The following is a 26,683-nucleotide window of genomic DNA, read 5'->3' as shown; positions in this document are numbered from 1 at the left end:
ATCTATCTATCTATCTATCTATCTATCTATCTATCTATCTATCTATCTATCTATCTATCTATGTATGTATGTATGTATGTATGTATGTATGTATGTATCTATCTATCTATCTATCTATCTATCTATCTATCTATCTATCTATCTATCTATCTATCTATCTATCTATCTATATACATATATACATATATACACATACATATAGATACACATACATACGTATATACACATGCATATATATACATACTATATATATATACATATATGTACACACACACAAACACACACACACACACACACACACGCACACACACACACACACACACACTTTCTATATATCCAGGTCCACTGTCTTCCTGTGGTACAGTACACATACGTATATCCCCCCCAAAAAATTTTCCAGTTCTAAATCTTGACAGCCTTTTTCCCTGCCACTTACACACTTGTAGTGTGTGATCCAATAATTAGTGGAGTTGAATGGAAACCAGCTGCTACTGCATGGAGATCAATAGCTCCTTCATCGTGCTTCACTGAATGCCCACAATTTTATCACCTCCAGCAAAGTGACAGATGGAGATGGGCTTCAAATTGGGCTGTTATTTTGACACTGTTCATCATGATCATCTTCGAACCTATTTTCTGCTTGACAGAGGACAAAGAGGAAGCTCATCATAACGGTGGACTCATTTTCTTTTCTTTTTTTCCCCCGAGTCGTTGGGGCTTCTATCAATGTCTGAACCTTTTTGCCTCTTGACTTCGGTTTTATAAGGTCTTAAAATAGTTAGCGACTGCCGCATTTAACTGAGGTGTCAGTGATTTAGGCAAATTTGGTTGTGTTAAAATAAAAGTAGTATTTTACGAAAACTGTATCTGTCTCATTTACACACCACTTGCCTGACAGCATAGTTAACCCTTGCCATGCCGTGACACAAGCAAGAACCATGATGGCTGAATACATTGTTTCTATGAAAGGTTATATTATAAAACGTTGACTTCACCACACATTTTGGAATGTCGTCGCTAATGTTGTTTCATTGTATTGGAAATGTTTGGTGTGGTGGCAAAAGCAGTTGGAGGGGTCTGATTGGTTGGCACAGGGAACAGGGCTGACGAGAACAGGTAGAAATGAAAACGTGACGTCATTTACGAGACACGAAGAAAACATGACGAAACATAAAACGAAACAAAGTAAAAAAAAAAAATAGATCACCAGAAACTTTCAAACAAAATACGACTAGATTTTGTTTGATTTGAAATTTTGAATTATTCCATTGTACTGTAAATATGTTTACACAGTTCACAAAATGAATATTTTCAAAAGTATGAATCCAAAGAAGTGTATCGTAAGCTGATCCATACTGACAAAATGTAACCTGTCTTTACCTTTTATTTATTTTATTTTTTTGGAGGGGGCTGTATCAGGTAAATGACATGAATTTTTTTTTATGAATTAAACTTTGAAGTCAATTTAATACTACTGTATATTATTATTTGTAGTAAGAAAAAACAGAGGAGATGGCTTTACAATGTATCCCAAACTAGATTTTTGATGCAGACTTCAAAAATGTATTTCCTTTTTTTCCCAGAGCATATCAGGTTTTTGAGATATTTCCCTATTTTTATTTGACCTAGAAAAGCTTGTCCATTCCAAATTTTACCATGCAATGTAATTTACAGCCATGACGTAAATGGGAAAGAATCGAACTGCTGCAAAAGTAAACCTTAATTCGTCATCATTACTTAATATACACTAAATTACACATCACAAAATCCAGATTATGAATGAGCTCAAAAAGATTTCTGCAGAAATGTTTGCTTGCATATTTTTTTTATTTTTATTTTTTAAACGCACCAGTTGATCACTCATGGAACAATGCTGGAGCCGGTGCGTGCGTGCGCGTCATGTACATTACAGGGCTGCACAACTGAAAGTGACACTCGTCTCTTTCACGTTCAAGTGTGTGAGCATTGAGCTACACCGGCAGGACCACCACCCATCCACCCACCATGGTGGTCCACATCCGCGTCTCCAGCAACTTCAGCACCTTGGATAGCAGCCTCTCCCCGGGTCCTCCGGACGACACTCCGCGTGGACCGGACGCTTCGGGGAGCTTGAGTCGCAGCGGCCACACGGTGGTGGCGGTGTGCCTGGGCGTCATCCTGGTGGCGGGCATCGTCAACAACTCGCTGACGCTGCTGGTTTTCGCCCGGTTCAGGTGCTTGTGGACGCCCATTAACGTGATTCTGCTCAACATCAGCTTGAGCGACGTGCTGGTGTGCGTGTTCGGAACCCCGCTCAGCTTCGCCGCCAGTTTGCAAGGACGCTGGCTTATCGGAGAGTTCGGGTGCAGATGGTACGGGTTTGCAAACTCCTTCTTTGGTGAGTATCGACACGCAACTTTTACGAGGTACTTTGGGGAATCAGTACGTGGAGTTCGGTTTATTGTACTCGGTCGGTGAACTGTCCTCAAATATTAAGTTTTGATATTTATGAAGAAAATAAAAGACTAGCAAAAGTCCTTCAGTAAGAAATATTGAATACTGAAGGAGTTACACTGTCAATAAATTTCATTGGTTATTGTGTTACCATAGCTTTGCTAATTATTTTATCTCCTTAAATTATTCATTGATTTATTGTAAATATAAATGACATACAATAAGGTCGAATTTTACATATAACAATAATGTTATGTTTACATATTTTATTTAATAAATAATGAAATTCATCCGATACAAGACAATTTTACAATGAGTGGAAATAAATGTATTGTTCAAAATACTAGTTTTACACATTTTAGATATAGTTTTCACCCCACCCCACCCTCTAGTCTACCAATTTTTTCTCATCCCTGGTCTATACAATAGAATTCTGGTTATGTTACAAGGTTACTATGACAAAAATTATCCACAGGTTGTAAATATTTGGTGATTGATTTGTTGCGTTCTGTCTGCAGTATACCGTCATGTGATTATGACGAGAAACTTGTGATCTTCTGGTGCTTCGTCTGAGGTACCTGTGGTGGCAGGACCTTTAATTCAGATATATTCTTAATGTTTGGCGTCAGTGCAACATCAAAGTCTTAAAGCAGCAGCCTGACGATAATGAGAAGATAAGCGGTCCAAGAATAGATCCCTGAAAGATACCTCACCAAGGGGGCCACTGAAAATGGCACCCAACATAGCTCTATGGGCGTTTTGCCTTGCTCTTTTTAAGTTTTTCAGCTATCGTAGTGACTGATGTAAACCATGAAGTGATACTAAAAAGTGAAATAATGGCCCTGAACATAGAACCATCAGTCAAAACCTCGATGAACGTCCTCGTTAGCTAGCTTTCTTGCAATCATGCACTTGCACAAGTCACGCACAGTGAGAAGGAATATTTTGATTTCCCCAAGACAAATAGTTAAATGGAAAGTTAGCTAATTAGCTTGCTAGCAAACTCGCCCCATCTGCAAATCACGCGTAATCTTTTGACTCCTCCTACCAATTTTGTTAAATAATGAAGTGAGCCACAGCCACCCAGCAGGACCCAGCATGTTGCGGAGCTGGTGACCGGTTCGAATTTTGCTTGTTTCTTTTCACAACAGGAAGTGTAATGATCTCAGTGTTGTCTTTGTCATCAACTAAGGCCATTTGGACTCCATCGCTAACCAAAACAGCAGCATTTCTAAAAGCACATGATTCCTCTGTTCCAGGGATCGTGTCCTTGGTGTCCTTATCCGTCCTGTCCTACGAGCGCTACACCACGGTGCTGCATTCTTCCCAAGCGGACATATCGGATTTCCGGAAAGCCTGGTTGAGTGTCGGGGGCTGCTGGCTCTATGCCCTCTTCTGGACGCTGCCTCCGCTACTAGGCTGGAGCAGTTACGGGCCTGAGGGTCCCGGGACCACCTGTTCGGTCCAGTGGCACCTGCAGTCAACCGGCAGCATCTCTTACGTGCTGTGCCTCTTCATCTTCTGCCTGCTACTCCCGCTGGTTCTTATGGTCTACTCTTACGGACGCATCCTGCTCACCATCAGACGGGTGAGGTCAGACACGCTCATTCAAGAGTACCAGGTTACTGTACTTGAGTACATTTATCAGCATCTGCCTGCATTTTCAAGGTCAGCGACCCCCCTCTGGTTTGGTGGTGACTCATGCGTGACTCCTTGCGTCTTACATAAATCCCCCAGTCACACAAATAGTTCCTAATGAAGACTTGTCAATCGGCACAGCATCAGTGAATCACCCCTGAGCTATTCTTAGGACGGTTACTATTGGATACCTGCCCTTATCTAAGCGCCTCTATTTTTCAAAAGCGTATTCACCCGAGGGAGTCAGGGGATAAGGTGGCGGGGGTCTTTGCAGACTTGATTACTATACAGCATGGAGGCTCAGGCTTCTATGCACCGAGAGCCTTCAGTCCTCAGCCTCGGGCTTTTCTTAGAAACACGGCAATCAGACTGTAGATTTTCCGCTAGGCTCCTTCCTCAACGGCATCAGAGCTTGTTTGCTTTTCTATCGTGCCACTGACCTGGACACCTTATTAGGTACACCTGGGGTTAAAAATATAAAAAATATCTGGGTCACGCAACTAAACAATGCTGCCCATTATTTTTGGAAACCGAATCCATAGAAAAAAATGATCATTGAAATAATTGTTTATAAACAATTTTAACATTTAATTTAAATAATCTTTTGACTTAATGCAATGTGGTTCAGACAATCTAATCCCTTGCTGCATCGAAAGGAACCCTGATTGTAAATTAATAAGGAACACAGTAAGGTGAAGTGTAACGTGATACTTGACTCAACTACCACTAGATGGCAGAAAAAGCCAGTTGTTGACATGCTGCCACATTGTAGGTGGAGGAAAAATATATTGCAGCAAGATAGCAAATATTGATCATATCTATAAAAATATTGTTCCCAAATAATTAATGAGATTTTTATTTAAAAAAAAAACGTTTTTTTTATTCTACAACTGTTTAAGGGATTTAAGGAGCACTGACCGGTTTGACACACAGAACCGGAATCACGAGTACGAACTTGAACCCCAAAAGTTGGAGAATATTATGCTTGATTATTGTATGACACGTTCTTGTTCTTCAGATGGGGAAGATCAAGCCCCTGACAGCTGGCCGCCGGGAGCATCGTATCCTGAGGATGGTGTTAATGTTGGTGTCGTGCTATCTTCTGTGTTGGATGCCCTACGGCGTGGTGGCGCTCATGACCACGTTCGGGGGCTCGCGGCTGGTCACGCCCTCCACCAGCGTAGTGCCCTCCGTCCTGGCCAAGTTCAGCACCGTCATCAACCCCATCATCTACATCTTCTTCAACAACCAGGTGAGAGCCGCCACTAGGGGCGCAATTGATGATGATGATGATCATGGCCAATGAAGACGACGACAAAGACGATTCTGGTAAATGAAGTTGATTAAAAGATTAAAGATTAAAGTCCCAATGATCGTCACACACACACCTGGGTGTGGTGAAATTTGTCCTCTGCATTTAACCCATCCCCGTGTGATTTTAATCCATCCCCTGGGGGAGAGGGGAGCAGTGAGCAGCAGCGGTGCCGCGCTCGGGAATCAGTTGGTGATCTAACCCCCCAATTCCAACCCTTAATGCCAAGCAGGGAGGCAATGGGTCCCATTTTTATAGTCTTTGGTATGACCCGGCCGGGGTTTGAACCCACAACCTTCCAGTCTCAGGGCGGACACTCTACCACTAGGCCACTGAGCTGGTGACTTATTTGTTCCAGTTTTCCCGATGTCTGGTGGACTTTGTGAAGTGCAAAGCCCAACCGCTGTCGGTCCAAGAGATGCGGCCCAGGCCGAAGTCACAGAGGTTATGCGACTTGTTCCCCGGTATACGGCGGCGGCGCCCGCTCAGCGGCACCACCGACCACGGCCTGGGTGGCAGCCGCCGTGCCCTCGTTGTCCGCTACACACCGCAGCCGCCCCTCACTCTCGAAAGATGACCACTCAGCAGATTGTCTGATTTGTGAACAAACAACGCCAATCCTCTCCACACGCACAAAGACAGTGGCGTGAGAAGTTGCAAGTACTCATCATAGTACAGACTCTAAAATGTGCTCAAAGTAAAAATGAATTTTTACTGTCATTGACTGTAGTATACGGGCTACAATATACCTATTTTCATAGCTAAAACAATAAAACTTTTCTGCGCACAAAATGTCTTTCTTTTAGAACGTGTCTCAAAGTTCATTTTCAATACACGCTGGGCTCCACCATTTGTGAGGGTAAGGGAGATTGGAACCCAAAACCTTGACTGTTTGTCAAGTGTCTAAAGTGTCCGTAACTCATGTCACTGCAGCTCCTTGGCAACGAGATGCCGCAAGATTGCAATAAAGCACCACGAAGCTCCTCAGCTCACTTCAACATAGTTTCTAGATATCTAAATCCCAGAAGATGACAGCAAAGCACTACTTTTTTCCTCAACTTGCTTCAACATAACTCCTCAGCCCTAAGATCCCATCAGATGGTAACAAAACACTCTTTCAGTCTTAATGAAGTTCCTGAACTGACTTCAGCGTAGTTGCTTGATAGAGATAGATAGATAGATAGATGCGTTATTGATACCCAGGGGGAAATTCCGGAGTCAAAGCACTACTTTTGTCTAAAAGTAGCTCATCAACTCACTTTAAAGATGTCAAAAGATGGCAGAAAAGCACTACATTGGGTTTAAATGAAGGTCCCCAGTTGACTTCAATGTAATTCCTTGGCACCACGGCATCATGGCAAACTACTTTATTCTAAATGAAGCTCCTCAACTCACCAGTTTTGTTCCTTGACACCGAGATACTACAAATGATGACAAAAAACTCCCACTCAGGAGCCTTGTTAATCACTGATCGAAATAAGATGAACTTTAGCCAGCCCTGCAGCGGGAATTTGGGTATGACAGCAGCAAATGAAACAAAATAAACCTAATATTCTTCTGTAATAGACATTTAGAAAGCCAGTAGCTAACATGAAAAGACCCCTGGCAGCTACATTGTCTTTAGGTCACAGTCAGTCCTTCGGTGGTTAATGAGGTCAACCCTATCGTGAGAGAAAGATTTCAACTTGATTTCTCACCTTGAGAGGAAATGCGAATGAGCAAGCAAAGAGGAGGAGGTGAAGGGAAAATGACGCTGCAGTCGTGCTCCACATATCACAGCGGCAAACACCCGAAATGCCACTTTGCACTGCTCTTCATGATATGATCAATAATGATCAACACGTACCACAGCAGCATGGCATCGCTCCCTCCTCCATTGCCCCCACGCCGTTCTCAGGTGCTCGTCGAGCCTCAGGCCTCGTCCGCGGGCCGCAGCAAGACCTTGCTTCGCTCGCTTCTTGGAGTCGTCGTGCTGCATTTTCTGCTGACGGCGGGGGGATTCATCTTCCTATACTACACAGGCAAAACGGTAAAAGACTCATTTGAATGGTTTTAATTTGTTGGAGAGACTTTTACTGTACATGAGCCATATAAAATAATGTGGTGGGTCGCATGTGGCTCCCGGGTCTTTAGTTGACAGCTTTACTCTGTAGGCTATGCAATTCTGTGCTTTGCTGCCAAGATAAATTATATTTTTATCATAAAGGTCCTTTTAAGAGGTAAATGACATTTATACATATTCCTAACATAAACTAAAACCATCGTAGTATTGCTGATTTTTTTTTTTTTAAATACCCTTTGCCACAGCTCATTTCATACAGAAACTGTGCATAATGTGACCACAAATTGACCTTTCACGTTCTACTTTTTAACCCAACAGGAAACGACGCCACAATTATCTGGAGGTATGTTTGTCTTGAAAAACTTCACTACAATTACACCGTGTCAATTGACTCAAAATATCAAGTGTGAAATGTGTTAAGTTGAACAAAAAAGATATTATAGTGTTGTTGAATGGCAACATATGGATACACAGGTTTGTTGTACCTTCCTCCATCTAGTAGAACATTTCATTGTTCTGCACAGATAGGATTTGTCAACAAACAGTGGTTTGTAATCACTGGGTTAGACTGGAGACATAATAAATCTCTACTAAATATTTCATGTTGCTTCTAGATGCTCCTCAGCAAAGTTCATCCAGAACCTTGGCCCGCATGATTGTAGCAAAACCAAAAGACCTGTCAGCACTGGACTCAAGATGTAAGAAACTTACCCTTCCTGTCATCATCAGGGTCTAATTCGACCCCTTTTCACGTCTTAAAATAAATGATTGATATATTTTTTCCTCTCTCTTCCATTAGTAGTATATTACTTCAGCAGCTAACATTTAGCTAAAAAAGCTAAACCTTGCTAACTTACTCGGTGCTAGCAAGACAAATGGGCAAAATTTGCTGTTCAGTCTTGGCAACAATGCTTTGTAAACATGTGTTCTTCTCACTAAACCGAATATTAATTATATTTGTAAGTTTGAATCTTATTTCTCTTACCGTGTCTGTGGTCAACTCTGCCACAACATCAACTGTAGACTTATGTTGTTTGAACTTGCTTCACTGGGAGCAAATTAAAGTCAAGTCACTTGACTATATTTAGCCACCTTTAAACTTTTAAGGTTTGTAACTTTCATCTTTTAACGGTTAAAAGATGAAAGTTGCAAACCTTAAAAGTTTAAAGGTGGCTAAATACACATTAAGTAGAACAATGCCTATGTAAATGTACGTGTTCCATTTCTAAATCTTAAATCTTTTTAAAAACCAAGCATAGTAGGCAATTTTTTTCTAACCCAGTTATAGACGAGTACAGTAGTAATGTTACTAGTAATTTTGATTTATGAAACACAAAAAGGACTCTGGCAATGACCTAAATCAGAAGTCAAACTTTTACATTTATTATGTTAAAGTTGCCAAGTGCATAATCCAATTTGAGAATGACACTTGCTGATGTCTTCCCCCAGCAGGTAACCTGCAGTGGGACATGAAACACTCGGTGCGAAACAACATCAACTACTACCACAACAGCTGGCTGACGGCCCTGCAGCCTGGGGACTACGTGGTCTTCTCCAGGGTCACCTTCTCCAAGGCCGACCCGGTGAAGCCGCTAGCCAGTGCGGTCAAGTTGAGGCGTGGCGAGTCGGCCAAGGAGACGGTGGCCATGCTGGCCTACTGCAGCCTCGACACCTCGGGGTCCGGGTCCAACCCCCAGCTGTGCACCGCATCCATGGGGGAGGTGATGTCACTGGAGAGGGGGAACCAGCTCAGCTTGTGGGTGGAGGACCGGTCACTGGTGGACTACAGCCGGGCGGCTACCAGCTTTGGGATGTACAAACTTTAATAGTGTGGACGAGAGGACAAAACATAATTTATTCCATTACAAAAACCTTTTGGGACATTATTGAGAATGGTCCTTTTGTGGTTATTGTTCATCGTTACTGCAGGGCTGATGGACACATTTTTTTGCACTCAGGGGTCATGTTTGATTTTTTTTTTTTTTTAATCTGCTCTGAAAGAATTAAGAGATCAGTGCAAAATAATCCGTTTCTCTATAAAATGTCTACACACTCCTGTTAAAGTGGCACTTGTTTGTGATTAAAAATGAAACCACATTAAATAATTTCTAATTACTAACAAATTATAAACACACCTGTTTTACTTTGTAGACAAAGCCTTTTGGTTTTGTGGTATTACTGACTGCAATCTGGAATTCCACCACTACAAGCATAATAATAAATATACAATTAGAAAGGTTGGTGTTTTGTGAATTGTTACATTGAATTTGTTTTAACAACTTGGTCACGTGTGAACCGTTTGGAAAAAGTGATTACATACCACAGGATGCATGTTTAGTGTGTGTCATCTATTTGCAACACCTTCCATGATGTTTTGGACTTCCTGTATAGAATTAGAGGTTGCATGAACATGGAAAACAAAAGTTTGACTTTCCATGAGTAAAACCAACTACGCTTGGAATATGAAATTTTTAATGACAACATAAAATACAGAGTGCTTAGAAAAAATGCAACAATACAATAATTATAATAATTGCATAGAACCTTTAAAAGCAGACTTGACGTGAGATGAAAATTCCCGCCGCAGTGAAGTGCTGAGTGAGGCTGCAGACGTTTTAAGCTATTCAAAACAGTATACAGGAAGTAGAGTGCCTGTCTGTTGCATTTACATTGCCGCAGTGCTCTTGAGCAAGACGCACACTGCCTTGTACCATAGGACAATGATTATTACAAGATGAAAATTGGAACCCGCACAGCAAAACTGTACACCTTTTTTTTTGTTAGCCATGTTAAAGTTGCAATTCACCCTACATTATTGCTTTCTTCTATTCTCATATATGTATATATATATTCATTGTATTCTCATTGTCATATTATGACATCTGAAATTTTTTTTAAAAAAAACCCAGAAAAGCAATATGATTTTAGTTCAAAAAATAACCTCATCTGGAGGCACTTTTAGGGTTGGGCTAACAAATCAACAAGGAAGACTTACAATTTGGATTCAAAACAACACTTTCAGCCATTAAATTTAATTTGTGCTTTGAAAATATTTCAGAGTGACGCCACAAATAAATAAATAAAATATTAAAAAACCCAAACAACAATGAATGCATGAATGAAAATATATTTTAGAAATGAGCATTTTTTTCATGCACATCAGCTTGTTAAGCATTAATCAATAAATGTGATTATCTTATTTAATATTTGAATATATTTACAATGCTACAGATGACCTGTAATAAAAAGCTGCGTGAATGTTTGAAATCAAACATTCAGCTTTTTTATGAGTCACATGTAACATTGATGGGGGTGGGAGAACTTTGATATGACTTAAAACTCTATATGTACAGTACAGAGCTTAATATATCAACATCCTGGCTGCACAACAAACAAATGATGGCAAAGGGGGAGAAACAGTTGAAATGGTAACAAGCACTCAACGGTGGACCCGATAGCTTCCTGTTCAGACTTGAGCATTAAAAAAAAAAAAAATAAGCGGAGGCTGCCGTGACCTTGTTTTTTTTTTTTTGTTCCACTTTCTGGTTGAAAAAAGTTCACAGTAGCGTCCGGTGAAACAGGCCATGAGCGTGAAAATGCGAGTGCGTGCGTGTGTGGTTGCAGACATGCAATGCATCCTTTACAAAAATCACGTTTTGTTTTTGTTTGTGGGTGGGGGACATTTTTTAAGGGAGATGAGTTTCATTAAGACATATGCAGTGCTCTGCCACCATCTTGGTGTTGAAGGAATTGAAGATTTCATTTAGATGGGGGGGGGGGGGGGGGGGCATTTTTGTTTAATGACGTACCGTGAGATTTCCGATATATGTGCCTTGGCTCAAGAAAGATTGGAAAACATTAACTGTTAACAGCTATATGTATGTATTCTGAAATTCTGTGGCTTTGTGGGCAACTCTTCGAAGACATTCTTTGACACGCACGCATAAAAGACAACCACACACACACATACATACACACACATAGCTTGTTCTGTGTTCAGTGGGCGCCCCCGCCGCCTCCGTCGTCCCACGTGCAGTCGTTCTTCTGCTTGGCCAGCTTCCTCACCACCCTCTCCAGCTCTTTGCGAGACTTCTGCTCCTCCTCCAGAAACTGCTTTATCCATTTGTTCTCCTGCCACATCACGCAAGAAATGACAGATGGCATTAAATTGTCGGGATGATTAATCTGTCAGGCTTTAGTGATACTAGTCATGTTTCACAAAGGATAAAGAATATATGCCTGCGAGTATCGTGATACTGCCTGTCTCAAAAAATTGCTTTCCAGTTAAAACACATTTTTTCATAAGGGGTGCTGTACAATTATTATAATCCCATGTTAGATCACATGAATGTATTTAGCATTTTTCCCATTGGGGAAAATTTGTTGAGAAAAAGTACACCTACCACCACTAACCACAATCAATCATATTGTTAAAGCAATGCAATTAAAGCGGCAAATACCTTTTTCAGTTCATGGACCTCATCCTTTAAAGCATACATTGCATCAACCAGACTCCTGGAAGAAAAAAATAACAATAAATTACAGCCTCCGGTTTTGAGTAGGGACTGGGTATATCTGCAAAACCAGCGTAAAATGCACCCTTAAATAAATCTGTATTATATTATATTATGTTATATTTTTGGTGGTTGGACTTTGCAGTGGGGAAGAATTGCAGTGCATTATACTGAAAGCTGTTTTTACGTAAATTCTGGGAGAAGCTAGGATGCAAATATGCGCTTACTTTTCCTCAATGACCGTCTGCCCGTTGCTTTTCATCTCCTCCACAATGATCTTCTCTTCCTCGGGAAGGAGCACCTGAGGCACGCAGTCCTTACGCACAGCTACACAAACAGACACTTTGATGCAGCAGAAGGTAAGAGTGTGGCGATAAAAGATGAATACGAACGTGTGCTGGTGGAGTGCAGGCTGGCCCCTGTGCAGTAGGCCTCGATCACCCTCAGGATCTGAGCGTCCTCCTCCAGAGCCACCGTGCCTACACACAGTTCACCCATTATCTCCGCTTTTAGCATGTTTGTTTCTAACATGGGAAGTGACATGAACTTGTCGGAACAGGTTATGTTCCACTTCAACGACATCAAACATGAAAATATCAAATTTTGTCATTTTCTTTAGTCCTACTTCTTCTCATGTGAACCTCGTCATCCGAAGGCTTCCTTTCCTTCTTTCTGTTTCCAGGCAGGAACTTCTTCATGGGCCGTGGACTCTTGCTGGAGTCCTGCGGGAGCAAGCGGAAGGCAGTCGGTGGGTCTCGCCCCAAAAAAGCAGCCAAGACTGCAAATCAAATCAGTATTGCACAATCTCTCAGAGGTTTAACAAAGGATGAAAAGGCAGCAAGTGCACGGCGACAGCAGTGACCAAAGCGGGCAGGTAAACGCACCCTGGTAAAACCTTTTCCTGCGCCCTACGGCTAAAACGCGTTTGAGGAAATGTGGGATTGATTTTACTACAATGTGTCATTACTCAAAGGCATTTCATAGGCGTCAGGGCAGGGGAAAAACCAAAAACAAAAGCTTTACAATGGAGGACGTGTTGGCAAAGCAATGGGAAGGAAGCAGGAGTAAACATTGTGACTGTTTTGGTTGTAGAAAGTTTGCTGACTCAACGATTGAGTTAGTTGCGTGACACCGCTGACAACTCAAAACACTCTTATCTCAGATATGTTTCCGCACCGAATGAATTGAAACGGCAATAATCTGTTCCGACCTCACCAAAACAAAAACATTTATTACTTTTTTTTTAGAATAAGAAAACTACTGCTCTCGTTTCTGGACTATGTTTTGTGTGGTACACAGCGTGCCGCCAAACGATTGGTTTTATATAGCGCTTGCTAATGAGGAGGAGACACATTTTGATTGAACATGTCTCTATGGTCTCTATCATCTTTCCTCGGGCTACCATCATTATTGTCTAGGCCTGCTTCGTGCAGAAAATAAAGAGCGCAGCACACATGCAGGCTTTCACAGGAAACCACATTGAGGAAGGAGGAGTTATGCCACTTCAGCAACTGGGTGCACACACTTGCTTACACACACCACCCCCCTTCCCCAAAATTACATACACACAGGACTCTAACCTTACCTTCATGATATAAGACATCCTCTACAGAAGACGGTGGGGAAAGAGAAAAGAAGTGCGTGAAAATATGACAGGAGAAAGGTGTGATGCAGAGATAATAGAGTCAAACATTTCCACACCACAGAAACACCCTCCACTTTTTCGTTGCTCGATTGTATATGGTGGTGAAGGGATGGAGAGAAGGGCAATGCATCGTAAGACTCAAGCATGCCGTCTGTGGATTCAACCTGATTCAGTTTGCTTGCATCACGGACGGAGGTCATGCAAATAGAGAAGTAGGACATGCGAGAGAAATTCTTTTCATGTGAATGCTGCAAAAGGTTTTTGCTCGTATTTTTTTTTTATTTATCAGAAAAGAAATCTATACGCTTAAAGGCCAGTAAATTAGGTGCAAATTAAGAAAAAAAAATCTACATTTTTACTTTGTGATATAATTATATTATTTATAAACAGCTACTTATTTTATTAATAAAAAAGGTTAAATGAGTTAAAACAAGAAAGCAAAGACTTTGTTATTTAAATAAACAATTTAATTTGTTGCATTATTTATTAAATGTGTCATTTATATCATCAATTCATTAAAATAGACATTATTATCTTACTATTAAAATAAATATCTTTGTAAATTTTAAATACATATTTCAACTTTTTTTGTTTTTGTAATTGCCTGGCCCATGAGTCGGATTTAAAAATTTATACGCGGCCGGTGAGCACCAAAGTCTGTCCTCCCTGCTCTGCAACCTCTTACCTCTTTGTAACCCAACGCGGCCGAGGGCTTGAGGGGAGGTGCCGGACGCAGGCAGCTGAGTGACCAGGGCTTGCTCATCTTTGGTGGTTCCAGGGGCCCGCGGCTGACGGCGCTGAAGCTGCCAAGGTGGGACAAGTGAGTGGGGGCACCCACCATGCTGAGTGGCTTGCCCTCCACCGTCTGCGAGGGGGAAGCAAATCCAAAAGGTACATGAAGAATTTATGCACCATGCTTCGGTTTTGTGTAGGATCTATTTCGTGCTACGTTGAATGCATGTGCTAACCTTTAAGTAATACTACTTTATTTACAATGCATTTCTCACAGACAAGACTCGGAGTAATTTACATTGATCCGAGTTCAGAATTTGATGAATATCCGTTTTGAAATAGCTTGCGGTGAAAAAAATGCAGAAAGTGGTCATAGTGATAATGAGTTCATCTAAATGGTGGCCTGACAGTTTCTCAAGCTCAAACCTTCAGGATGGTGCCTGCAGGGCTGCCTCCTTTACTAAACGGCTGCAGGTGCTCCAGCCACTCTTGCAGCTCCTGGGCACTACTACAAAACACCGTCACACGCTCCATCATGCTTCCTGCAGAACACACGCTTTTTTTAGCACAAAGAGTTGAACGAGACCACATCCACTTCTAGGAATGCGTGTCTCTTTTGTAGAAGTGCAGCTCCGGCGCTTCACAACATTCAAACCTGTGATGTCAAAGGCAAAGTGTGCATTGTCTGCATCCTCCATGTGTCTCGTTACAGTGGTGCCCGGCAGTGGCAGTCGTCCCTGAGGAAAGATATTAGACATGAAATCATGATATGTCCTCTCGTTTCCAGTAAGAAAAGGGACTACCTAGAAAATGAAAATGATCTGACATGACCAAAGAAGCACCAGGTTTTGAATTTTGTGGATTTCTAGCTCTGAATAAGATCATGAGCATTTGCAGCTAATAATAGCCAGATGCAAATTTCAATAGAAGACATGCTGGTATCTGGTGGTGTAGTATTGGAGTGCTGTCGATACTCAGTTTCACTTTCTACCACTAATCCACTTGCCTGCATTCAACTTTTACTAGCGTTACGACTTTTGATCTGGAAAACTCAGCCTTGCATCGCTTATTTCTGTTTTTTAGCACGTGATATTCAACAGTCAATTCTTGTTTTGAAAATACAGTGGTGCCTCAACGTATGAGTCCATTGTCATTTGAAATACACAATGGTGTAACTCACTTTTGTTTTATGTTTGGTTTGGCATGAAACCTAAACTCGAAGAAGTTTCCGTTACCTGCAAGTACTGCTTGTTGTGAAGCGAATAGGGGAAGTTCACTGCCAAGGCACCACTGTACTAAATACTGTTGCACAAGTGAAATAAACACGCACGCCGGAAAGAAAACTTTGCGGATGACTTTTGTGTGAGCAGATTTTACCTGATAAATGAAGCCACTCATGCGAGAGCTGGTGGAGAGCATCACTAGCACGTTGGGGAAAAGCATCATGTAGCGCTCATCTTTGTCCTGAAAGAGACGCAAACCTTAAATGAACATTCACATAGGCACAAAGAATACCAATTACTGTAACTGTATTTTATATTTTAATTATGTGTACTTATTTTGGCATTTTACTATTTTTTTAATCTCACTGGGATCACTGTGCATTAATGAAACTCTAACACAAAAGCTACTGCTAGCTGGGTCTGCATGTGAAAGGGAAGTGAAATATGTTGAGGGCGGTGGAGAACGTCAACATTATGACTAGTGCAATGGTAAACACTGAAACGTGCATTTTGTGCTATCTTCTTCCAAGCCCCTCATCAAACCAGACCCTGACAAAGAAAACCCACAAGAAAGGCGATGTTGCTCTTTCATGGGCTTCTGTTTTGTGAAGATACCCACAAAGTTCTCTTTGGAGGCTTTCGCACTTGATGTTGAAGCAAACTGTGGGATCGTTAACGGCTCTTCAACCACTCGCTCACCTCACTGGAGCCAGTCCTCATGTGGACTTGGGACGTGTAGAGCACGTGACCCAGACTCTTCATGCTGTCTCCATCCCAGCCGCGCACCTGTTCCGACAAGATTTGCAGTTCTAGGTTCTTGCGCTTTCGCAGGTCCTGGCACTGCGTCTAAATAGAAAAATTAAGTGATAAGTAAAAATAAATAAATAAATAAAACCCACAGTACCATGAAACATTTGGTGGTACTTAATTTTTAAAGAAAAACATTGTCTAAATATTTTTTTTTCCCCAAACAAAAACCAAGTCATGGCAAACTTTTTAACAGCAACTGAAACCTAACTCCCTATTTTAAAGCACTTAGAAATTAATTAATTGTTGTAACTTGAAATCAGTTGAAGTTGGTAGCACAATCTGGAGCCCATATCTAATTTCAAATAAATGCTAAATGCTTTTCCTGCGCAATGGATTTGCCATGGAGAAATCAAGAAGTGACTTTTGAGCCTCATGCAGAAAATAAAAGATGCTCTCACACACTCACCACTAAACACTTGAACGCCGCTGTGGCCTTTACAATGTCAGAGAAGTCTGGGTGGGCTTCCTGTGGTGAGGACATAGATCAAGTACACGTGAGGTTGATATTTTTGCAGGAAGACATAATTATGTCGATGATATCTCTACCTCCACGTGTCTCTCAAGCTCCTGCAGCAGGGTTGGGTACTTGTCCAGTCTCATGAAGGGCTTGCTGAGGCTGGTGGTCAGCGTCAGAATGCCCGGAGCGCTGGCGCCTTGGCTCTCCATAAACTTGTCAAGGTCCTCGCTAGGGGAGGAACCCACAAGCCTTCATGTCATTTCATTTTTTCATAGCCTGATATTTTTGCCACAAAAGGACAGTAACTGCTGAAAGTTAGTCAGCTAGCTTTGTTAGCTAGTGGTGGATATTTGGTTGCAGTCTGGATGTGGAGTGTTGATCCAGGCTCCAGTAACATCATCATATTTGGAAAATTTTAAAATAGTTGTCAAAAGGGTCAAAAAGCAACTAAATTTAGCTACATCGTTGCCAAGTTGGCAACATTGAGTAGCTGTGTGTAGCTTCTCTATGTCTTAGCTGTGACCTGGTTGTCATGGTAACAATACTTGGCAGTAGCATGGCGCGCCAAAACGGTGTGATTGTGATATGAATCAGAGTGTGACAAGTGGGTTTTAAGTGTGCTGTCATTTTTTTCCATTTGTATATTTTGCCCGAAGAAAGTCAGAGAGCACTTATGAAGCCATTTGTGAACACTTTTAAATTGTGAAACAACGCTCACAATATGTCAACAATTAAAGCATTTCCAGGAACACATGTTTTTTCCTGAACTCAAGGTTCCACTTTCTAAGGAAAATGTGCATAGATTGTGGGAATGAAAACACCCGAGTAACATGAAATCCTTCATTGAAAACGTTTTCACGGAAAAACATTGTGACTTATGCACATTTTATGGTTACTTGAGCCTACGGAACAACTTCATAACCTCTGATGTGGCTAAACAGCATAACCAAGATAACACTCCCCAGTACCACACGTGGCATGAAGTGGAAAACTCAAATTTCAATCTCAAATGTATTTATATATCCCTTAATCACAATCAAAAAACTTCAGTGGTGTTGTTGACGACAATGGCGGAAAAGAACAAGTGAATCACTCTTTTATGCTTTCAAAAGACATAACATCACGTTAGTATACGAACGTGTCATCCTCGACATTTTCTTACAAATCGCACAAATATGACTTACATCAAAGATTATATTTTATACTTTTCGAATACAGACATGCAATATTTTAATCTTCTGATTTGTTTTTCTTGTTCAGTTTAAGTTCTTCATTTATTTTACATTATTTAGATATAAAACAGGTTGTTAGTTTTGGGCCCTCCTCAATTATTTATGGGTAAAAATTGCTGTTGAGACAATTTAACTTTGATTTAACGTCCTCAAAATGGCATCTTTTTTTACCAGTGGAAATGAAATCATCTGTCACAAAGACATAAGGATAAAAGCGCGACACCTAGTGGCCGAAGGTCACACTGCAACCGTCCATATCTAATGAGATAAAGTACACTTAAGATCAACAATTAAGCCTTCAGTTAGCGATGGTTTGCAGCAGTGAAGATCTGGAGTGCAGATATATATATATATATATTTCGAATATTGTCCCTACCATGCATCTCAGTGAGATATACTGAGATCAGAAATAATCGTTCCCCATTGGAATGATTGGAAATGCCAATGGGAACCTACGTATTTCAGCCTTCCGTAAAACACCAACAAAAACCTGGGAGCTTGTTTTGGAAAGAAAAAAAAGCTCTACAGTATTGTGCTTTATATAAACATTATTTTTAGATTGCTAGAAATGAACTCATACCATGTACTCGATCAGAACTTCCACAGATCGTTTGAAAAAAAGTTCAATTTTCCAATATTTTTTCCAAGATGGGTACAGTGAATAAATGTTTATGTATGTAAATGCATGGAAAATGCGTATGTACAGTGTAGAAAAATACATTGGTCACTGACCTGTGATCTGTGAGGATGCAGACGGCTGAAGGGTGGCTGGAGCAGTAGGCCAGGTAAAGAGACTTGATCTGACACATCACATTCAAGAAGCATCCAGCCAGCCGCTGTTGGCCTTCTGGAACTCTGCAATGACAATGTCAAGGTCAGGCGAGTGGCGTGACAAGGGAGAGCAATAAAAAGAACAAACAGAGGAAAACCGAAGGCGACGTCCGTGTTTTATTTCTCTATAAAGATGAGCTCTGGCAACGAGAAAGCGGTTAAAAAAAATAGCTTGCATTTGAAGTGTTTGTGTTTTGAATTTTGTCATAAATGAATGTAGAGAGTGATAATGAGGTCATCATTAAGAATGAACTGTATCAATAAACGGTGACTTACTTTATACATTCCTCCAAAGAGACGACCAGGCCCTGCTGGAAGGTGAGGATCTCCTCCAGGTTTCCACACAGGGTGGTGCTGTCTGCACTACTCAGCCTGCAGACAGTCAATCAACAGTAACGTAACTTAAGGGGCATCCAAATATTCCACTAGGCTGGACAAAAGCTGGCAGAAGTAGGTTCATTGGCTAAATCTAATCTGGTGAGAACAAGCCTCTGAGAACTCGCTTACTTGTCGCTGCCTTGTAACGGTCGCAGGTAACAACTCAGCAGCGTTTGCAGCTCTTTGACAAACTCTCGCTCGTGCTCCAAGATGTCCTGCACTACCTGAAAAAAGCAAAACAGGCACGGTGGCCGGGCATTCATGACTAACTTGCTAAATATACTTTATTGTTGATATTTTATAGGAATATTTTCAATTCATCATATGCTTAATTGAATTGAATGTATTTTTACTGAAGTTTGCAGAGTAATGGGTGCAATTTAAGGGCAGCCAGGTCAAAGACTTTTGCTAGGATTAATTCATTTAAAAAAAATGAATGGCCATCTAATATATCTTTGCTGTAAACTCACCACACTGTAGTAGCTTTTGGTCAGCTGAGCTCCTTTAGGAGACACGGGTTTTTCTACAGGAGAGATATTGACAATGATCTTAATGCAATCATTCCCAATTACTGTCATCACACCCGCCCCCTAAGAATAAAAACTCGAGTCACTCCGACTCACCACAGGCCTTGACCTCGCGCACGTAGTTGCTTGGGAACCATCCCGTCTTTCCGTTGAGGCTGCCTTCCCACCAGCCGCCTTCCTCCTGCCGCGTCACGACGATGACGTCGCCTTTGCCGAACGACAGCTCGTCTTCGTTATTCTGCTTGAAGTTGAAGCGGGCCTTCACTATCAGCTGCCCGTTGCTGCCGCTGCCATTTTCTGACATCTCCTGTCAAGTGGGTGTTTTCATATAGGAGAAAGTCACTCACCTCTTAGGTTCATCCAGAAATTATAACGGAAATTCAAATATCCAGAACAAGGATGCAGAACATACCGCAGATTTGGATTGTCGCCGCAGAGAGCCTTTGGACTTGGCAGAGGAGATTGTGTGCGAGGAAGCCGTCGGACTAAGTGATTGGGTGCCCGGCTGCGGACATGACCTCTCTGCAGCACTGTCTGTGGACACACAATATGCAGCCCTAGTTATTTTGCTTGCTTGTATTATTCAAACTCTAGGCATGAGGTGAGGGTCAAACTGTCTTGACACGACGTCTGACTTTCTGTCTAATGAGATGAATTGATGTCCAAGACGTGTGAGCATTTCACAGTGAGACAGAGTTCAGTGAAAATCCCTACTCCAGCCATCCTGTGTGGAATTTGCATCTTCTCCCTGTGCTTGTGTGGGTTTAATCCAGGTACTCAGACTTCCTGCCATATTCCCAAGATATTCCTGCTCGGCGAAGTGAAGACTATTAATTATCCCTACATTTGCCGGTTAGCCAACTGAAAGCTATTTCCCTAAAGAAACGGTGCAGCCGTTCCGAGTAAGTACTGGCTAAAAAAGAATGATCCCACGAGAGAAGACAGAGGCTTCTTTTGTTGGATCAACCAACATATCTCGTGACTGATGCACTTCAAGTTTGCAACACATATTTGGTATACATATGAAAAAGAAATCAGAGTGACAGAAAAATCAAAACACCAAACTAGCGGATTCTACAAGACGAATGATTAAAATGTATCTTATGTATCCTCCGAGCATTTCGGTTGTTTCTTTTCTTGTCGAACTTCTGTCAAAAGTGGACAATGGGTAGCTTTGAAGCACGTCTGTAGCCTGCCGGCCAAGCTCCAGATACTGAAACGCATCTCCACTATCACTGTCCCCCGATCAAGGGAAAACCAGACAGTATGTCTTTGAACGAATGTTTTCCTTCAGCTACGGTATGAGTGTGCAGCAGCACTCAGTAACGTGCATGGGAAGCAGATTTTCTCCGACAAGAAAGCGCTGACAAAATAACATTGAGGCTGAGGAAAGAAATTGAGCAGAGACCAGTTCTACCTCGTGGAGCAATTAGCCCCAAAGCACAGCAAATAGTTGCACCATTGAAGTAGAATGGAAATGTGTGTTCCTCTCTCTGTCTCTGTAACAAGGCGCTATTAAATTTGACATTACTGATTCCGTGTAACACCAAGCCCTCATTTGAACAGAGCAGGATATTAGTCTTGTATCAAACACAGCAGGCAAATATGGCACCCAGCAGGACACAAACACACACCAGCTGGCCTCTGCCAGGAAAGCCAATCAGCTTGATCAAATGTTGCATGACACAAATTGAGCAACACAGATTGTGTTGTTGCCTCTTAACCCGCCAAGTGGCACAGTTTGCCGCAGTGCAATTTGAAACCTTGCGATGACGAGTGTTTCCCTGTGGAGTGTGCGATGATGGCTGCGTAAGCTACACAACACAGTACAGTGTCACCAAAGCCGCCAATTCGGTCAACGAAGTCGAGGAATGCCAAACAGTGTGTGTGTGCGTGTTCTTGCCAGTCCTGTTGACTTCATAGAATTTGAAATGAATTGAAGTGGCAGTCTTAACTGTTATTATCCTGTTCACAAACCTATTAACAGTAGCCATGCCTATTTTGCCAACTACATTTCCCCCCCAAAATGACACCTATACTCTGAAGTGACTTATATGTTCCTTTCTTCTTAATGCATTTTTGGATCGGTGCGACTTTTACTGCGGGACAAACTATAGTCCTAGATTGATTTTAACATAATAGTTATGTCACCAAGTAGTGGCTCACACGCCTGACGTGGGATAGCAGTCAAGGTCATCGAAAAGTGAGTCCCGTTATTCACAAATGACTGTTTCTTGAGGAAGGAAAGTCCATTAAAAAGCAGCAGCACCTTGCAAGAAGTCACTGTGACCTTTGTGCCATTTTAGTTTTGTCACAATTATACAGCCCACATGAATAATTGATTAATTGTGGAAAAACAGTTGAGGCAATCGATGGTGTAAATTCACTGCGGCCTTGTTTGCGAAGCAGCGGGATGCTGGAAGGTCACGGAAGGACGACGCAGGCAGCTCTTACCTTGCGTGGCAAAGTTGACGGCCAGCAATGTGGTCAGGACCTTGCCGAAATTCTCCCCACTGTAAAGGCACTCAGGCTCAAAGCCCTGGATACAAGACCAAAAAAAAAAACACAAATCAAATATGTGTGTCACAATTACAAACAGGGTGTCGTATTCCAATAATTGGATGCACAGTTGAACACGCACACGATTTGAATGAGTCTCGGCCGTACGCGTATAACCAGTGGCACATGAAGCGTGACCCATATTCTGTGAATTAGTGGTCTATCAAACAGCCAGACATCATTACGATTCACTGCACACACACACGCAGTGCCGCGTTTCAGGCAGCTATCTCATTTCCTTCCGAGCCTAGGGTTTCACATTTTAAATAAAACATCTTAAATATAGCGTTTGAGTGGCACCGCTTCAATCTTGTTATGTCTGAAAGCCATCCCATCTTCATCATCACAACCTGCACAGAAGAATTCCTTATGCGCACAAACAGGAAAGCAAAATGTTCAATTCTGATACAACTATTCTTCAGGTCATAAACATACTCAACGCATCTGTAAGAGGGGGAACGGCAACTGAAACAGCTCCATCCCCTCTGAGCCTTCGCTTAGTCCTTGGTAACTCTCTAATAGTGCCTGGTTGGCACCTAGCAGGCGCGGATGGGTGAAGCAGAATCTTGGGTGGGGGGGGAAATCTAAAATGTACACTGACGTTATGGGCTCTCTCTTAAGAGTACCAATCAAGAAGTGAGCAGCAGCATTTTGGACCAACTGGAGATGCTTGCTGTCGATTTGTAGTCGACAGCAAATGCCACAACGATCGCCTCTGAGATGGCTAAAAATGGGTGGATTCTGCTGCTTAACTCATATTCCACAAAAACAATATTAATCACAATGCAGTGTTTAGGCTAGTGGGGTACATACAACATTATACTGTCAAGAACTTTTTGGAGGTTGACTTCCTCTTTAACGCATGAAAACAACACCGAAATTATTTGCGAGAAAAATACGCCAACTCATCTGGCATGATGACTGTAAGGCCTACCTCACATTGAGTAATGTTGACAAACAATAGAGAACCAGTAACAAACTAATTCATTTGGCACCTCACACCTGCCAATTCATTCTCAAACACATACACTGAGTGCAATGGAAAATTATGGAAAAGCCTTTGTTACATAAGTATTTTACTTAAGAGTGTGAATACTTTTGCCTCCTTTGCACCAAAAAATCCAACATGGCATCGCATTTACTCACCTCCGTTTGCGTTTGTGATACCTTCATGCAAGTCAAGCGGCACAACACGGCGGGTCGTCCAAAAAGTTGTCAAACGTATCCGCAGGGTATCATATGATGCGCAAATGTGAAAAGGCAAGTGTCCTAATTTATCGGACATTACAAGAATTCAAGTCCTGCCATGACCACAGAGTCATACACGCTAATAAATCCCATTCGGCTAAGGAATGGAGCAAGAGGCCTTGAGCAGTTCACGCCGCTTCCTCTTTCGGCGTGTTAGTGCAGAAGTGAAAACAGTATGACTCGCCTCTTTGTGCAGGCAATGGATAAACAGGCACTATTTGCTGCGGCGGCGAGACAAAAAAAAAAAAAAGACGTGATCACGTCAGTGACCAAAGGATGGGCAGGGCTGTCTTGAGGGCCTCAAGCTGGTTGGCCATGAGCTGCTGCTGGCTTCACAAGGTCTAATTATGGGCTGAGGGGCACCTCCCAAACATAACAAGCCAGCTGGGCATCGGGCGTTTCACCACGCCACTGTGAAATGAGTAAGGCTGGCACGAAGCAGATGATGTGATTCAAGACCAGAGCATGATTAGCTTTAAAATTGTAGAGGACGTGTGCAGTGTGGCACACAGCGGGGGAGAAGACACTCCTAACATCTGCAACACATTCCCTCTATGATAATGGAAGCATTCTTCAATGAAAGACCAGGACATTTCATTGCATTACAACTTGTACGACAGCCCTTATTATTTACATCAACTACTTCCATCCCATTGCTTGTTTTTTTTGCTTTTAATCTAATGCGATTTATTTTATCTTATCTTTATCAAGTCACACATTTTATATTGGAAATAACACCACGACACGTTCAATAAATGAAACGAAAAGTAAAGGATCCACAGTAAAACTTCTCTTACTGTATATGTGGTTCAGGGTTTGCAGATTTACTTATTTACACATAATTTGGGAGATTTGAATTATTGGCGAGTTTGAGGGAAGGCTCAGTCCATACAGGCAGGGAAACACTTCATACTGAAATAATAATTTACTAAAAAATGAAGAGTTGATGTACATAACTTTCAGACCACAGTGAAATCAGATAATTTCCCACAGCACACATTTAAAAAAGCTAAATTAGCTAATGAATATAAAACGTATATCTTCCTCATGTATGTTTATTTTAGATGAAGCTGACAGTTTTTAGACTGTAAACTAAAATTAGCAACTGGGAACCGAAACGATAAACCTTGTTTGTATTTTCCAACGGAGACAGACATTTTTTTTTAACAATTGACTAAAATAATAACAATTTTTATCACAATTGCGATACATTATGGAAGTTCTGCTCTTAAAAAAAAATAAGTGGTATTGGTGCTTTCCTAATGGGGGTAAAAGTAAAAAGTAGGTAAAAAATGAGTACCCAAATAAAGTACTGATACCTGACAAATCTAATAAAATACAGTCCGAAATATTTGTACTTCGTTACTTCCTGACAGACAGCTGTTTATGTGGCTCGCTCCACATGGACGGACGTGCTGAGAAACCCGATACAGTCCAAGCAGGCTGAGCGGATCACAACACAAGCAAGCGGGTCTAATAAGTCCACTCATGGGAAACATGCACCAGGCTTAGAAGGCTAATAAGTCGACGCCGACATGGTGGCAACGTTTCGTCGCAAACTTACCTCCACTTTCAACGATGAGCATCCTCTGAGAAACTCTCGAATGTTGCCTATGCAGTCGGCTTCTGTTCTCGGGTCCGGGCAGTACTGAGCACAAACAGACGGGGTAGAAAATATCAGCACGTTTGAACGCGGGGGGTACGCAATACTTTTTGGCAGAAGTGACTCGAAGCTAATGCCATTAAAGTCAAGTTAGAAGTGGTCGTAGGAATGCGAGTTTATGAAATATGGAGTCAATCCGCGTCCTCTTCGTCGAAACATTGCCATTGATGACATCAGCATCAAGCTAACGCTGAGATGTAAACATCCGCTTACTTGCACGACCTTCAAAATAAACTATATGGTAAAGTTTGATTGCTGATCGAAAACTGAGATGCCGCGAATTGGAGTCAATCATACCACAAATAATATGCCAAAACTGATAGATGTAAGATAATCGGTGGAACAAAACGTTATTGTCCATGGATTATTTTACTACTGTTAATATTATTTATCAGCGAGGCATGAGGCTTGATTAATCCTGCAAAGCCACCCAACACTTTCCTGTGCCCGTTGAACACAACCTTTTTTTTTTCTACATTAAAAAAAACCTTGAGCGATGTTTCGGTATTATTGTTACGCACTTCCTGTTTGACACCATATTACAGTTTGTCGCCAACTTTACCAATCAAGAGGTCGAAGTTGCAACCGGGAAGAACCTTCAAGGAGGAAGTGACGAAGCTTGTCCGCAAACTATCAACTTTGCCATCTATTGGCCTTCTACGTTTAAAATAAACCCACATCGCCGTTAATTAAACACAGTAACTATACATACGGCGTTGTTTCACTATATTTAGAAGAAAAAAAAGAAAGTTCTTCCGGCTTCTGTTCACACTGGTGCACAAAAAGTGGCGTCGACAATGCGGAACATCATCAAAGTATTTCTTAGCAATATTGTAGCAGATGTTGCACATTAGCTTCGACTCATAAGCAACGTCATTAAAAGCAAAAAGTTCCTTGCAAGTTTTAATATGGGCGGCAAGTTTCAATATGGTCTGTGTTCATATAAAACCCCTCCCTTCTCGTCTACTATCGGATCACATTATGTCAATTTATCACCCCTCCACCCCACCCTTTCTCTACCTTGGCAGTGAAACCGGGTACAAGCCTCTCGACCAGCTTGCAAAGTACGAGGCCATCCTTCAGCGAGGCTTTCAAGAATTCCTCCGGGTCAGCAATGTTCTTCTTGGGGGAGTCGAGCACTCCCAGCGATATCAACCACGTTACGGTCTGCTCCTCGGGGTTCATGGCGCCGTCAGACGTGCATTATCTTGGATCGTCCTCCACCTCCGGTGGTCTGGTTCCTTATTGGCGTGTGGTGCACCTCGTAACCCCGCACTTCTGCTTGAAGTTCGGCAAGAGGCGTCAGAGAGGTGGGGGTGGGGGCCGGCTGTGTTACTACATGCCAAAAGTGATGATCACCCCTGCTGGTAAGCAGACACCTCAACAATAGACCAGAAGTGCAGTGGTGCTTGTTTTAAC

The 26,683-nt window shown here is 41.9% G+C and overlaps 3 protein-coding genes across 9 annotated transcripts; 2 read left to right on the top strand and 1 right to left on the bottom strand.

Annotated features, from left to right (window-relative positions):
- Positions 1-1,929: 1,929 nt before the first annotated feature.
- tmtops3a (teleost multiple tissue opsin 3a) lies at positions 1,930-6,170 on the top strand. Of its 2 annotated transcripts, XM_037263146.1 has the most exons (5): positions 1,930-2,377; positions 3,693-4,021; positions 5,090-5,323; positions 5,573-5,575; positions 5,721-6,170. In XM_037263146.1, exons 1-5 carry the CDS (start codon positions 2,005-2,007, stop codon positions 5,958-5,960), a joined length of 1,179 nt encoding a protein of 392 aa, XP_037119041.1. In that variant the 5' UTR covers positions 1,930-2,004; the 3' UTR covers positions 5,961-6,170. The 2 variants fall into 2 exon arrangements, with proteins under 2 accessions (XP_037119041.1, XP_037119042.1); XM_037263147.1 differs by lacking the exon at positions 5,573-5,575 and having other exon boundaries at positions 5,742-6,170.
- A 936-nt stretch (positions 6,171-7,106) lies between these two features.
- On the top strand, positions 7,107-9,634 carry cd40lg (CD40 ligand). Of its 4 annotated transcripts, XR_005099299.1 has the most exons (5): positions 7,107-7,412; positions 7,764-7,788; positions 8,060-8,143; positions 8,895-9,324; positions 9,420-9,634. XR_005099299.1 is itself a non-coding variant. In XM_037263155.1 (4 exons), the coding sequence occupies exons 1-4, from the start codon at positions 7,215-7,217 to the stop codon at positions 9,269-9,271; spliced, it is 681 nt and encodes a 226-aa protein (XP_037119050.1). In that variant the 5' UTR covers positions 7,107-7,214; the 3' UTR covers positions 9,272-9,634. The 4 variants fall into 4 exon arrangements, 3 of the variants coding, with proteins under 3 accessions (XP_037119050.1, XP_037119049.1, XP_037119051.1); XM_037263155.1 differs by having other exon boundaries at positions 8,898-9,634; XM_037263154.1 differs by having other exon boundaries at positions 8,895-9,634.
- A 261-nt stretch (positions 9,635-9,895) lies between these two features.
- Positions 9,896-26,606, bottom strand: arhgef6 (Rac/Cdc42 guanine nucleotide exchange factor (GEF) 6). Of its 3 annotated transcripts, XM_037263142.1 has the most exons (22): positions 26,285-26,606; positions 25,166-25,249; positions 22,249-22,333; positions 20,207-20,328; positions 19,891-20,101; positions 19,738-19,790; positions 19,397-19,491; positions 19,166-19,261; positions 18,791-18,913; positions 16,916-17,054; positions 16,776-16,835; positions 16,259-16,405; positions 15,714-15,800; positions 14,992-15,073; positions 14,763-14,878; positions 14,290-14,469; positions 13,545-13,565; positions 12,585-12,681; positions 12,352-12,438; positions 12,187-12,286; positions 11,906-11,960; positions 9,896-11,576 (listed from the first exon to the last, which is right to left on the bottom strand). In XM_037263142.1, the coding sequence occupies exons 1-22, from the start codon at positions 26,447-26,449 to the stop codon at positions 11,442-11,444; spliced, it is 2,340 nt and encodes a 779-aa protein (XP_037119037.1). In that variant the 5' UTR covers positions 26,450-26,606; the 3' UTR covers positions 9,896-11,441. The 3 variants fall into 3 exon arrangements, with proteins under 3 accessions (XP_037119037.1, XP_037119038.1, XP_037119039.1); XM_037263143.1 differs by lacking the exon at positions 13,545-13,565; XM_037263144.1 differs by lacking the exons at positions 25,166-25,249; positions 26,285-26,606 and adding an exon at positions 23,500-23,765.
- Positions 26,607-26,683: the final 77 nt, after the last annotated feature.

The sequence above is a fragment of the Syngnathus acus genome, chromosome 10 (assembly GCF_901709675.1).
Source record: "Syngnathus acus chromosome 10, fSynAcu1.2, whole genome shotgun sequence".
Classification (NCBI taxonomy): Eukaryota; Metazoa; Chordata; class Actinopteri; order Syngnathiformes; family Syngnathidae; genus Syngnathus; species Syngnathus acus.
The sequence above is the reverse complement of the archived record's forward strand: the minus strand, read 5'-3'. Positions and strand labels throughout refer to the sequence as shown.